Raw genomic sequence first — 14,724 nt, forward strand, 5'->3', positions numbered from 1 at the left:
AAAGTAGGAGGCATTAAAGGGGATGTAGGACTCCCCAGGCAGTACAGTGGTTAAGACTTCGCCTTCTAATGCAGGGCTGAGGGTTCAACTCCTGGTCAGGGAGTTAGGATCCTATATGCCTTGAGGCCAAAAAACCAAAACATAAGACAGAAGCAATACTGAACTTATTCAACAAAGACTTTAAAATGGTCCACATTAAAAAAAAAAAACTTAAAAAGATACTGAGCTCATATATTAAAAAAAATAAGGCATGGGTGGAGGGAAAGGAAGCGAACTCTCGCCCACGGCGGGCTCCCAGGCCCCAAGGAGCCCTAGAAGGCAGACAGTGGTGGCGGAGGGGGAAAGACGGATAAGAAAACGACTGTCCATTCTTCTGAGGTCTAATGGGAAGATCACACATTTGCCTGTAATAAAACCACACAAGCAAAAATCGCACATTGCTTTGCTTCATGTTGGAACCCTATCAACTCAGTGTGGTAACGCTAGTTGTGTCTTGCTGTCAGGAGTACTGATTGGCAACTTTAAAGGTCATTGATCAATATAAAATTCAATAAGCTAATTATTATCGGCTACACTCCAGTACAAAAGAAAAAGCTGAAAATATCCCCTGGGATTTTGAATGAGATTGCTTTGAATCTATAGATTAATTTAGGAAGAACTGCCATGAATATTGAGACCGTCAATGAATGATGAGCATCAGTTCATTTGCTTCAGTTCAGTTCAGGTCAGTTGCTCAGTCGTGTCCGACTCTTTGCCACCCCATGGACGGCAGCACACCAGGCCTCCCTGCCCATCACTAACTCCCGGAGTTTACCCAAACTCACGTCCATGGAGTCAGTGATGCCATCCAGCCGTCTCACCCTCTGTCGTCCCCTTCTCGTTTACTTAGGTCTTTACTTTCTCTCAATACTGTTTTATGGTTTTCAGCATGCCTGGATATTTTATATTTCTAACTCTACTGCAAATGTTCTAAAATGTCATCATCCAATTGTCTGTTGCTATATTTAGAAATAAAATTGATTTTTACCAGTACTGGACCCATGCTTGTTTCAACAACTGTCGGAACTCGCTGTGTGGGCAGCACCTATTTGCACGCCCACCCGCACCCTGCTTCCCGCTTCCCTCCCCTGCCCTGTGCCTGGGAGGCTGATGTCTAGGGACACATCCAAGACTGGGCGCCAACAGCGAGAGGCGCCAGCAGGGTGGCGAGGGCGTGCTCACACCCCCAGCTTCCTCTCTCCAGGCCACAGTGTGTTCACTGCACCGTCCCCCAAATTTCAGTCCCCGCCTGCAGGGTTCTTTCTGCACGTGCTGGTGACTGCTCCTCCCCTCTGTTGAGATCCAGATTGGTGCCCTGGGAGCCCCAGGCGCCTCTACCATCCCTCCTCGATTTCCCTCTACCCCGCCAGCGTTGTAAATAGTCTTCTCATTAAATGTGACTGAAACAATTCCTTTAAGCCTTCTTGAAAAACTTCTTCTGCACGGGCCATCTGTTTCCTATTGGGACCATGACTGCTAGACATGTGATCCAGGTTGAAAAAAAGAAAAACGTTTGGTTAGGAATTGCGACTCCACAGAATCAATTCAGCTCAGTTCAGCCACTCAGTCGTGTCTGACTCTTTGTGACCCCATGAATCGCAGCACTCCAGGCCTCCCTGTCCATCACCATCTCCTGGAGTTCACCCAGACTCACGTCCATCGAGTCCATGATGCCATCCAGCCATCTCATCCTCTGTTGTCCCCTTCTCCTCCTGCCCCCAATCCCTCCCAGCATCAGAGTCTTTTCCAAGACAACTCTTCCCATGAGGTGGCCAAAGTACTGGAGCTTCAGCTTTAGCATCATTCCTTCCAAAGAAATCCCAGGGCTGATCTCCTTCAGAATGGACTGGTTGGATCTCCTTACAGTCCAAGGGATTCTCAAGTCTTCTCCAATACCACAGTTCAAAAGCATCCATTCTTCAGCGCTCAGCCTTCTTCACAGTCCAACTCTCACATCCATACATGACCACAGGAAAAACCATAGCCTTGACCATACACAGAATAGTATGAATTCTATTTTTTGCTCTTCATTATCTATGCCTGTGCTGTCCAACATGGTGGCCACAAGCCACTAAATAAAATTAAAAATTTAGTTCCAAGTGCTCGAAAGCTACGTAGCTAGTAACTACTATTTTGGACGATGCAGATAGACCATGCATGTCATCAGAGAGAGTTCTACCCAGCACTGCTCTACACCCAACAGGCTCTTCCATGATCAACAAAAAAGATTACTTCTACCTTCGGCTCTGCCTTATCATCACAGGTACAGCCCAGGTCAAAATCGGACTGAAGGTACATGACCCCTGGGTAATTGGGTCTGGTGACTTCCTCTGGCATAGTCGGTCTAAAGACGTTGGTACGCAGGAGATGGTTCAGACTCCCGTGGGTCCCATTATTCGGAGCTGGCTTCAATCCCAGGAGATCTGATGAGAAGAAAGAAAAGGGCCAGGTACTTTGTAAATATTTTTGATGAGATAGGAGGAGAGTCAAAGCCATTCACCTTCCAAGGGCCGGAAAACTTGGAACACAAATCAAAACGGGATAACCAAATTCAGACGGCAGGCTCCCTTCTGAGCTCCCAAGTCATCCTTGCCTGATGAGGTCTTGGCAACAACTTTCTAAAATAGCATCTTCATAGCCTGATATCAAGAGAGACAGTCCCACAAAGAAAGAGTGAAGGAAAACAGGGCCTCGCTTCGCCGCCTTTATGTCTGTGACAGCTACAACCCAAGGACCATCAGCGTCAGGATCGTTGCCTTTCTGCTTCTCTGTGAGACTTTTTATCCCGAGTTTTGAAGTGGGGCTTATGATCAATAAATAACCTCGAGCCTGCCCTCTAATGCACTCCACAGAAGTACGGGGACAAGAGGAGGCTCTGGCTGTGTGCCCTGAAGGGCCGCTGTGAAATGAACAGGCTGATTTCAGAGCGAGTGAGAAGGCTGCCAAGCAGGCACCCAGGGACTGGCCCGAGCCAAGAGGCAGGGCCGGGGAGCGCCGGCAGCCCAGAGGGGAAGGGAACCCAGGAGGCCCAACGTGCAGACTCCCCCTCTGACCGCCAGACTGGCGCTCCCTTGCTAAATAGGAAAAGCTGTCCTCATCCAGCAACTAGAGACTCCAGGAAGAAAAATAATTAGGAGCACATAAATAGCTGGCCAGCCGTGCACCGGGCTGCGCTGGGAGAGATGGAGGCAGGGGCGGGGTGGGGGGGCGCTGTGCCCAGCGCTCGCTTCACCGGGCCCGCGACCGGTGGTGTCAGACTGTAATGCTGTGTTAGATCAGCTGGAGGCTGCCAACAGCAACACCATGAAAACTCCCCATTAGTCAACTGTTGAAGCAAGACAAAGAAGCCTTAGAAGGGGGATGATATTCTGTCCCTTGAACCGATGGGCAAATTACAGCATTTTTTTAATGAAAAGATGAGGTGATCCCAGAAAACAGACGCCTCATTTCTTTCTCCGACATCGAAAGGGGCTCATATGTTAACTCCGGATTGTTTTCCTGGTTTTGATGAAATAAGTGACTTACCGCACATAACATTGTAAAGTTCAATGTTTTCAAATGGAGGTACTTTGGTCTTGTACTTAAATGTTGGGCCATAACCTACAAAAACAGTCTTCCAAAAGAAAAGAAAACAAACAAAAACAATTAGGCCTTGCTAATATCCAGGGGCAACGCTCCCTCCAGTTATGAATGCTCTGCAAGCTTACTCACACCACCATTCCCACCCTTCTTCAGAGCCTCTAAGATGCTCTTCAATTCATAGTGCTGGGAGCATACCTGCATACTGTTGGCCTTGTTATCAAATCCATGGTCTCCCTGGAAAAAACATTTCCCTGATGGTTTCTTATAAACCTCCAAAGGTTTCCTAGAGTGAAACAATTGGACAATCAATCAGGACTTCTCATAAATCGCTCTGATAAAAGTCCAACGCACAAAAAGATCCGTTAAGAAGTGGATTGTACTAATACAAGCATATTCCTCCCACTTTGACTGCATCATTCCCAGGGTGATGAAAGATGATGCTGTCTTTTGGCCCCCAGTGCTTTGGCCTTGACGATCAGCCTAGAAGAGATTGGGAGGTCTGGCGCCCTCCTCCTGTCTCACAGTTGCATTGAGCTGAGCACTGGCCACAGGCACGGACACACCCTGTAGGTGCTGCTCGCTGCTCGCGACCACCCCAGTTAAGAGACGATCACGCTCAAGGAGTCCCACGAAGCTTCTGGTTTCCCAGTGCATTTAGAAGTGATATCCACACGGTACTGCATTAAGCGTGCAGCAGCATTGTGTCTAAGAAAACAACGTGCGCACCCTGACTTAAGAGTAGCGCTGTTGGAAAAAGGGCACCGACAGGCCTTCTCGATGCAGGTTCGCCACAAACCTTCAACCACCTGCTCACGTGCCCCACTGGCTCCGGCCTGAAAGAGTCTCTGCTCTGGGACCAGGTCTGTCTGGCTCACTTCTATATGCCTGTCCCTAGGCTCCGTGCTAAGCACACACCCAGCTGGCGCTTTTAAAATGTGCGATGTTTGATCAATGAACGGAGATCTGTATTCCATAGAAATATTTGCATGCAGATTTCCCTGTGGACAAATTTATCTGGTAATACCACTGGAAAGTATAACCGAGTGGTAAGCTTAGCACATGTCACAGTGGCACAGCTTAACGAGCGCCAAGCCTTACCGAGGCAGTAGCTCTGTTTAGAAACAGAAAACGGAAACCGTGCTCTCGAGACATCAAAAGCACTGGAGCTTCCTTGTTGTGACAGGAAGATGCCTTTTGCTTAGAGTTATGTAGCAGTTTTCCAAAACACTTATATGTTAATTAAGACAAATATTTCCTAAGTACGTACAGGTACACGGCACTGAAGTAAAGCACTTGGGGAAAAACAAAGGAATTAAACAAAGAAATTTCCTTAACCTTGGGAAAGCTACTTTCAGTTTGGGATAATCAGATACGTGCGAATAATAACTCAACCATTCAAGTCCAGTTGAGAAATGTGCTGCTAATTAAAGTGGCTGGCTTTGGTTTATGCTAATCTGCTCGACTGTCTTCACGTTTTACTAACTTCTACTGAACTCCCAAGTTTTCTTCATCAACACATACGTGCCCCCTGCAATGGAAGCGTGGCTTTCTGACCACTGGGTCACCGGGGAAGTCAGGACATTTATTTTTATGATGGCTAATGACCTCACCGCGCTGCAGCTGCCTTACACAACTATATACAGTGGAGGGCTAGTCGCTCAATCATGTGCGACTCTGCGACCCCCAGGGCTGCAGCCCGCCAGGCTGCTCTGTCCGTGGGATTCTCCAGGCAAGAATACCGGAGTGGGTAGCCATTCCCTTCTCCAGGGGATCTTCAGACCCAGGGATCAAACCCAGGTCTCCCGCATTGCAGGCGGATTCTTTACTGTCTGAGCCTCCAGGGAAGCCCTCGGGGCCGAAGGGATGGTTATGAAGGTGAGAAACAGGGGCCACCTGTCCCCAAGGTACCTTGCGACGTGCCATCTGCGCTCCACCAGTAAATGGACGTCTTCGATCCTTCTGTTGTTAGCGTAGTGCAAACGTTTGGGAAGGTGCTGTTTCAAGTAAGGCTTAAAGTGCTGGTCTGGTTTTTTACACTGAAATATAAATGGACATTGGATTTTGCAATGGAGAGTCTTCTAGAAGAGTCCAAGACATTCTCTCCAGAAAGCTGAAGGAGGCTTTAAGTCACAGGAAAGGCTAATTCGTGAGCAAATGGAATTTGTGACACACACACCCCCCCCATCAAATAATAAAAGTGGGAAACAGATTCAAAGGGATTAGGTAACGTTGAACAAGACATGGAAGGGTATCACAGAGGGGAGTTAGAAGTTTTTAAGATACGTCCCTGACTCGTGGGACTGTCACCCAGAGCAGCTCAAACTCCAAGGCGTTTCTCAAACACTCTTAAGTCCAGGGGTGAGGCGGTGGGGGTGGGTGCAGAGAGAAGGGAGAGCGGTGAGGTTCAGGAGGTCATGTCCTCAGGCGCTTTTAAGCTGTCTAATCTGGGTTGGGAAACAACGGAACAGAACGGGGCCGTGCCCTGGTTCAGAAAGTGCAAGGGTCTGTTTAACCAAGGATGAAGGTTTTTCAGCCCTAATGGCATGATCAAATGTTCCCATTCTGGATCACTGCCAAGACCATTAGGGAGCCTGCTGTTGTCCATGGGCCAGGATTTTTGAAAGCTCTTAGGGAAATAAACACACTGGATGGCAGGGCGGCAAGGAAAACGCTCCTCTCACCCTACAGGGAGGCGAGCATGGGTGGTGAGTATGTGGGAGCCACTCCAAGGGCAGAGGCCCGGGGCACACAACACTTACCGTGAGATTAGCAATAATGACTTTCGGGTCATCTGTTCAAAGAGAGAAGGAGAGAGTTCAGAAGAGTGGACAAGAGTCACCGAGAGAGACCATTTTTACAGCAAGAGACTCAATTCTTTTCTTTTTCCTGGAAGTTATTTAGATTTTGTTTCAAGTACATGCAAAACTCTGTGTGGGTATTTAATAGTTCAGTATTTAAGATGAAATATTTCAGTAAGTGAAATATACCAAAATAAGTAGAAATTCCAATGGTAAATGTCCCTGCTAAGTCTGGGTCAACTTTTCTGAAAGGGAATTCCTCCTTTCAGAGCACCATGATGTTGCTGGGTAAGTGGCTTTTTAAAATTCTCCCAGCCGACTCACAGACTTAGAGAACAAACTTATGATTGCTGGGGGGAGGCTGCAGGGAAGGGATAGTTAGGAAGCCTGCAATGGACATATACACAGCCATATTTAAAGTGGCCGATCAACAAGGACCTACTGTGGAGCGCAGGGACTCTGCTCAATGTCACGTGGCAGCCTGGAGGGGAGCGGAGGGGAGTTCGGGGGAGAATGGATACACGGATATGTGTGGCTGAGGCTCTCGGCTGTTCGCTTGAAACTATCACAACATTGTTAATCAGCTATATCCCAATACAAAATAAAAAGTTTAAAAAAAGTCCTCCTAAAGAGTCCCTCTGGAGCCTGGATTGAGTTTATGTTAAACACCAGGAACCATATTGAGGCATTTGGGGCTTTGAATGTGACTCCTTACGTAGCCACAGATCTTTGAAACAAGTGACTGCTCACTTTTAAGATGAATCTTCTAATCCACTGAGTTATTTTTTTCTAAAGGGAGTTTGGTTTCCTCAGTGATATCACAGGTCTAATGACACGAGTGGTTGCCCCTTGTCCGTCTCACACACACACACACACACACACACACACACACACACACACACACACGGACCTCCTTTTCACTACCAGCAAATCAAGGATATTTTAGTCAATATCCTGAACTAGCTAAAAGCAAAACTATGCAAATAATAGCTGTGTGTAAACTGTGGACAGGATTGTATTATCTGAAGGTCCCCTTATGGGCGTGGGGGAGTGGGGAGAAAGAGGAGATTGTAGGTTGGTTGGATTTTGTTTTGTTTTCCGAAAATTTGCTTCAGCATGTCATTATAGAAGCAGCAGCAAAGGAAAGCAGCGTTCGGTAGAGATACAAACAGGCAGGAGGGAGCCGTCCCCCAAATGTAAACACCCGCGGAGCAGGTCACGCCTGTCATTTCCTGCTGTGTCCCCTGGGCCCGGGGCAACCTCAGCGTGCAATAAACACGCTAGTAAACAGAAGCAAAGACTGGTGGACACTGGTGCAAATGCACGAGCAAGCTTGCCTGGCCGCATAAACATGCACTCTGCAAAGACAACGCTCAGAATCTTAGTTCTAAAGCTATGAAATTTAAGGATGAATGTGGATTCCCTTCTACTTAAATTGGGCTTAAAGTTTAGTTGCGTCTTTCAGCGGCAAGGAGATAAGTAACAATGGTAGCCAGTCCTTAACCTAGATCGCATCCATGCCACGTGCAGTCTCTGTAAGAGCACTGGAGGCTGTCTCTCTGGCCACTCACGACAGCTCTGCTGGGGGCCCTCACTGAGCCAGTGGGCATTTAGCAGCAGGGGGGGGGGGGATGTGCCAACCAGGACCCTGTTGGCAAGCCATGCTTTCAACCTCTATACTCGGTGACCTCATAAACCACAGTCCTCAAAGGGACCAAACAGAGTGAGTTCATATTCTTCGATAATGAAGAAAAATTATCATTATCTCAGACAAATCCCAGAGAACTTCTAGGAAACAACAAAAGCTTGAGCCCACGTGTGGGACACCAAGCCTCCAATCCGGAAACACTCAGCTCTCACGCTGCCGGCTCCCTGAGAATGAGAGACGCCTCAGGACAGGGTGGTAGTTAAGGGTCAGTGAAGCACCTGGGTTTCAATCCCAGCCCCACCACTCCTTAACTGCCGCCCTCTTAGCCGATTACTTCATCTCTCTCTGAGCCTTGATTATTACTGTTTATAAGAGGAGATGATAGTGCCTGTCACACGGGGCCATTAGAAGGATTCAGTAAGATGTGTATATATCTGGCTGAAAACATCATTTTAACTACCACTTATTTTGCTTTGACTATGTGCCCAGCACTAATCTAAGTGATAAGTAGAGAAGCTAAGTAGAGAATCTCCCGTTTACCCTTCCCAATAATCATGTTACAGGTGAGAGACGAACGCTCAGTGTTTAGGAAGCTTGCCCAAGGTCACAGAGTAAGGCAGCCGGCAGAGACTCAAACTCAGACTCGAACCCAGACAGCCCACCGCCGCCGTCTGTGCTCTCACCCAGCTTGCTCTGTGGTCTCTCACAACATGGATGGCGTGTTTTTAAGATACAAGACGTTTAATTATTGGTAGTTACCATTTCACTGGCCCCAGGACAGCTTTTCTTCCCCTCCCAAAATAACCTTCCTATTACTTTTAGAGATGTCTTGAATATCTTTAGACAAAGCGTCTCTTGCATAAGCCCTAGAAAGCAAATACTAAATCAGGAGGCACTCGCAGGTCACTCTGGCGAGGGCCAGCCTATCTCAAACGAGCAGAGGAGAGGGGACACAGAGGACCGAGAAGGCGCGGAGAAGAGAGGGCAGAGACACCCACACTGTGTTTATTTCTCAGCGTTGCCTGGAGCTGACCTTGGAACGCTTCCCGTTTGTGTTGACTCAGGAACATCGTTTGGGAAAAACTTTAATTTTCCAAAGCTTTCTGCTTGGTGCCAATGGTTTCTTATTCCCAAGGCTAAAAATGCTAAAGGATTTTTTTTTTCTTTCCAAAATGCAGTATGTCTCTAATAAAACTACAGACTTCTCAAAAGCTAGGTGGTTGGGCAACATCGAAAACCTCTTAGCCCATGAGTCAAAGCTCTCCTTGGTGACTTATCACAACCCCAACGTGCAAAACAGAAGCGATAAGACTATTCCTGTTTATTTTATTCTAGTCTTTCAGAGAAGCTGCCGCTTTTCAAGGGCTTCATAGCTTCCCCTGCTGGGTTCTGTCACTCACTTTCCATAAGGTGAGATCCCCTTCATCCAGGCTCCCAGGAAGCTCCAGGCTCTGGGGACGGTTCTAACCCTGTAGCTTCAGCTAGAGAGGAAGCCTGAGCCTTTGGTTGGAAAGTTCTTCTCTTGTAAACAGAAGTTTATGGTTATACACATGCCTCAAATTAAGTGTATTTTCCACATGATAAAAACAAGACCAAATAATTATATAATGCTCCCAGGGGCCAGGAACTATTCTAAGCGATACCCATAGATTTATTTTCACAACAACCCTATGAGCTAGTTGTTTGTTATCACCACTTTTTTTTTTCCCTCAGATTAAAAAAAACCAAAAAACAAAAAAACTGAGGTTTAGCGTTTCAGTGACTTATTCAAGTTCACTCGGCTAAGAAATAGCAAAGCCAGGCTTTCCCCCAAGTAGTCCAGCTTCAGAGAACAAGCCCCTTCTCACTCCACTATGTTACCATTGTAACAACTTAGTGTTTCAAGAGTCAACTTACATTTAGCATGATTGTTGAATTTGGGTCGAATTCTTCCTAGAGTTCCTGGCACTAAAATAATATCATCCACATTAGTCAGGTAATTGCTCAAGAATTCTGTTCTATCACATGTGACATCTTCCATTCCTATGGGAAAAGGGGGAAAAGTATTTTCAGGCAATTATAAAATTAAAATCTCAACACAGACACTAAAGATAATATTCAGGCACAAGGCTCCCTCTCTTGAGATTTCTCAACTTGACTTTTTTTTAGTGCTTCTTTATATAATCTTTTCTCCAGACTTTGATTGAGTCGTATCATCTTGCAGCACTAGAAGGCTGCAAATGCATCGTCTCAGTTAACATTTTAAGTCATTCAGCAAGTACAACAAGATAGAGGGAGCAGCCACGATCTTTAAAAAAAAAAAAAAAAAGATCATTATGAAGAAGATATATTTGTTAAAAAAAAAAAATCCCAAATCGCTTTAAACTCTTTCTAGCTGGGAGTGATGCAAATCACTGGAATGTATAAGAATCTCATTTTCCAACTCTCTTCTCTCTCTAATACATCTCCCGACTTGAGTACATAATCCTCATTCTGCCTTCACTGGTGGCCTTGGATGTTACTGAACAAACAATGCTGGAAACAAGAGAGAGAAAGAAAAAGGTCAACTCCAGTGACCACCCAAACTGAAAAACAAAATTATGCTGTAAACAATGCAATCAGGTACAGCTGAAAGCTAGCAGCTAGAACGCAGAAAGGGCTAGGCAGCGAAGTTTTAAATCAACAAATACTATCTGCCCACCAAGGATTTGCTACCTGCCTCTCATCAAAAATTTCCTTGATCAATGATAAAAAATAACTAAAAAGAAACACAAATTTTAGAATAACAAATATGGAGGCTGGGAGAGAACTTCATTGTGATTTCAGAATTTACGAGATGAGATGAAGCTAGAAAGGCTTAATATATTGCTTTGTACAATTCACTATCTGAATATTCTTTAAGAGGGGGAACATAAATGATTTTTTAAAGGATACCTTAAGGTTCTAGAATAAATAAATACAGAGTGGTCCTGATCCAATAAAATTTAAATTATCACCTTCTGGGATCCCAGATTCAGACCCTTCCTTTTTCAAATACAAACTGGAAGGAAGTAACCATGATCTTCAAAGAAAAATCTACTTATACAATCCTTATGAAAAACAAAAATCCCAGATTGCTTTAAAACATAGATAGAAAAATATATCCCAACATAGCACAAGGGCTATAGATTTGCCTTTCAACATTTAAAATCTCTGGAAGAAAAATTAAAACAATAAACAGCTATATGTTCTAGTACAATGTCTACTAAGGACTTCCCAGGTGGTCAGTGGTAAAGAATCTGCCTGTCAACGCAAGAGACACTGGTTCAATCCCTGGATCGGGAAGATCCTCTGGAGATGGTAATGGCAACTCACTCCAGTATTCTCGCCTGGAAAATTCCATGGAGAGAGGAGTCTTGTGGGCTACAGTCCATGGGGTCCCAGAGCGTTGGACGAGTTGGACTGGACTGAGCATCTGAGCAGGCACGCACGTACAATGTCAACTAAACAGCAGTGTTCACCCAGGAAGGGCAAGTCTCTAAGTATATATGAATGGAAGGCTAGAAAGATCTCCCACTTTCTCCCCTTCTAAGTCACGTAAGCCACCCCAGTGGTGAAGCATCTCTCTTACTTTCAACGTGCTTCTCAAGCATCATCACCCTCCACCCTCCAGGCTAACTCTGGCGGTGGTGTTGGTGTTCTCATTCTACAGATGAGGAGGCTGACTTGGAGAGTGTTTTAAGTGGCACAGTGTAATCTGAACTCCAACGCAACCCATTCTCACTCCAAAGCTTGGACTCTGAAATGCCAGACAATGTTACCTTCTAAGAAAGAGAAGCTAAGCCATTTCAGAAGGCTTCCCACCAGCAAGACACAAATTTTATCTAGCCAAGACTTTTACAAGGCTCCAGTGTTGACTCACTGGAACCCATCTACTTCTTAGACATCTGGCTCCACCATGTGACCAAATGTCCTTGACACCTCTGGGTTAAGTTGAATCAGCTGTGTCATAGGCTCCAAATTCTCTATCCTCTCTGCAGCTCTCCACCAAGTCAAACTCTTGGGGCACAGTTCTGCAGACAGTCATGTTTAGTCCCTGCAGAAGAGCAAGTTAATCCAAGGGCTTTTTTTTTTTTTTTTTTAATTCTCATAGATCTTCTAGAACATTCTGTAAAGAAAACTTCAGGCCCAGAGCAGCAGTTTGATTGGGGAGATTTATTTGCCCAATCTTAATAGAACCACCGGCTCAACCAATTTTCTTCTTCTAAACCCTCCTAGAAGGGAGCCGCCCGTTTTCCAGAGTCATGGTTTCAAATTTCGAGTTCTGGAATGCAGGAGGCGTTCTCTGGAACTCGGTCTGCATACCTGTGAAGTAAGAATGCTCTCTGATGCATCCCTCCCCCAGCTCTATCAACATACAATGTTTATGATGCTCTTGATCCATGAATTGTTCTCCTTTATACAGAGATTTAGAAAACTGTTTCTTCCTCTCTCTAACAGTCGTCTCTGCCGAAACAGGGTCTCCTGGCTTGGGTCTAGAATTCACTCAGTGAATGCAGGGAAATACTTTCCCTTATATGCCACTTCTATAGCAGAAGCTGTGTCTCCACCTTTTCCTCATGTTTAGATTTATTTTTTAGCCATGTGACTCATGTGAGCTCCTTTCAGGGTTGTGATTAGCAGTAATATGTCATACTCACAGAGGAAACTCTTACTATCACAAGGGAACTGTCTGCAACTTTTTTTTTTTGCCCTGCGAGACTTATGAGATTAGCTCCCTGACCAGGGATTGAGTGAGCCTGGACCCAGCAGTGAAAACACCAAGTCCTAACCACTGGACCACCAGGGAATGCCCTGCAACTTTTTAATAAGAGACAGATTTTGGAAGAAAGGACAGGAAGTCCCTGGTTTTGATTGGCATGAACGCAAGGGTTATCTCAGGTCATCCCGTAGTTTTGAGTCACGGTCCAATTTCTTTCCCCATCCTAAAGAAAGGGGGAAGGAAGCAGAGGAAAACAACCTGGGATTTCTGGGATTCCCGGACACCACCAGAAATGTTATCTATTTAGATAAGGAAACAAAGTTTCACCATGGTCTCCAACAAAGATGACATTCACACAGCGATGCAGCTTTAGTTGTTTCAATCCGTCCATTAACTGCCCCACGGTTTTGTCAATGTCCCTCAGAGGATTGGTCATCTGGAAAAAGGAGCAAATTAGTCCCTGAAGGTTTTTTTTTTTTTTTTTTCCTTGATCTTCTAAACATGCTGGAAAGAAAACTTCAGGCCCAGAGGCAGAGCTTTGCCCAGGGAGATTTTCCCATCATTCTAAACGGAAACCTGGTCTAAGCACTTCTATTTGTACTCTTTAAGGAAAGTTAAACCTCTCCTCATCCAAGCCCTTTCAAGATTCTTTGATACAAAAATTGAAATATTAAGGGCAATTCTTTTTTTAGAAATAAAATGGCCTTTCTAAAATATAACAATGTTCCTTAAGTCCAAGAATTTTGAGAGTGAGCAGAAAATCAGATGGACAGTTTAAGCTTCTTGATCCCTGAGTGAAATCACTTAGGCTTTGAACCAAGGCAAGAAGATGGAGGCCAAGGGAATCAAAAGCAGCTCTCAGGTTAAATGGTAACCTTTCACTGACAATGCCGAACTAGACCATCACTAACACAATGAGACCTATCCAGTGTTCTAAAAAAGCTTAACTGTTAATTTCTGACAATAGATTCTCAAGAGAAGGTCCTCTCCTAGGAAACAAGCTACTCCTCAATTTAGTCCCTTTCAGGCTAATCATGAGTAAGATACAAATCTGCAAGAGTCCAAACTTGAACAGAAGTGGATCACTGAGCTTGTTCTAGAAAGTTTCTTATTTAGCCTAATGAAAACTGAGAACTCAGTTCTCCAAAGAACATTTCCAAAGCGTAAGAAATGGAGGTTTCTGACAGCATGAAAGTGAAACAGTCAGTCACTCAGCTGTGCCCAGCTCTTTGCCACCCCGAGGACTGTAGCCCACCAGGCTCCTCTGTCCATGGGATTTCCCAGGCAAGAACACTGGAGTAGGTTGCCATTCCCTTCTCCAGGGGATCCTCCTGACCCAGGGATTGAACCGTGGTTTCCTGCATTGCAAGCAGAGTCTTTATTGTCTCAGCCACTAAGGAAGCCTCATAGCATGAATGCCCCCACATATCAGAGGTACTGGGGACGTCCCTCTCGGCTCTGGGCAATAGAAAGATTTTCAAGAAACACCCCATCAGCCAAACCCCTGAAAGTACTTTAGCTGACTCTGACAGCTGAGCTACAGTCACACACATCCACTCAAGATGTCTCCCACAAGAACAGAAGGGTTCCGCATATCGTCTTTCCTAAGACATATAATGTTATCTTCCATTGGCATCTTCTCAGAGGACTCAAGATCTTTCCTCATATCACGTCATCAGTAAAGTCAAGGTATAAATTCGTTTTCCTTTACGACAGAAGTCAGTATTTCAAATTCTGTCTCAAGGAGTAAGTCACAAGTGAAAGTTTCAGAAGGATGTATGCTGCGTAATCTGACTAACGGAGGGTGGACAGTGGTGTTTGCTTCTGAGGAAAACATGCTCTCCTCTAAGACCTTCACTTAGACAAAGAAATACCAAACGCACAACCCATATCAACCCCTGGCAACAGATTAATTTCCTTTGGTCGACAAGATGACT

At 45.3% G+C, this 14,724-nt stretch overlaps 1 protein-coding gene across 24 annotated transcripts in view; it reads right to left on the bottom strand.

Moving 5' to 3' along the window:
* ENPP2 (ectonucleotide pyrophosphatase/phosphodiesterase 2) overlaps positions 1-14,724 on the bottom strand; it is a 155,270-nt gene that overhangs the window by 29,390 nt on the left and 111,156 nt on the right. For all 24 annotated transcript variants that reach the window (XM_060393988.1, XM_060393987.1, XM_060393986.1 and 21 more), the window contains 7 exons: positions 13,115-13,223; positions 9,964-10,089; positions 6,381-6,412; positions 5,530-5,657; positions 3,817-3,904; positions 3,565-3,652; positions 2,278-2,462 (listed from right to left, as the gene is read on the bottom strand). In XM_060393988.1, the coding sequence (XP_060249971.1) occupies positions 2,278-2,462; positions 3,565-3,652; positions 3,817-3,904; positions 5,530-5,657; positions 6,381-6,412; positions 9,964-10,089; positions 13,115-13,223 (756 nt within the window). The remainder of the gene's footprint in view (positions 1-2,277; positions 2,463-3,564; positions 3,653-3,816; positions 3,905-5,529; positions 5,658-6,380; positions 6,413-9,963; positions 10,090-13,114; positions 13,224-14,724) is intronic.

This window comes from Ovis aries, chromosome 9 (assembly GCF_016772045.2).
Source record: "Ovis aries strain OAR_USU_Benz2616 breed Rambouillet chromosome 9, ARS-UI_Ramb_v3.0, whole genome shotgun sequence".
Taxonomy (NCBI): Eukaryota; Metazoa; Chordata; class Mammalia; order Artiodactyla; family Bovidae; genus Ovis; species Ovis aries.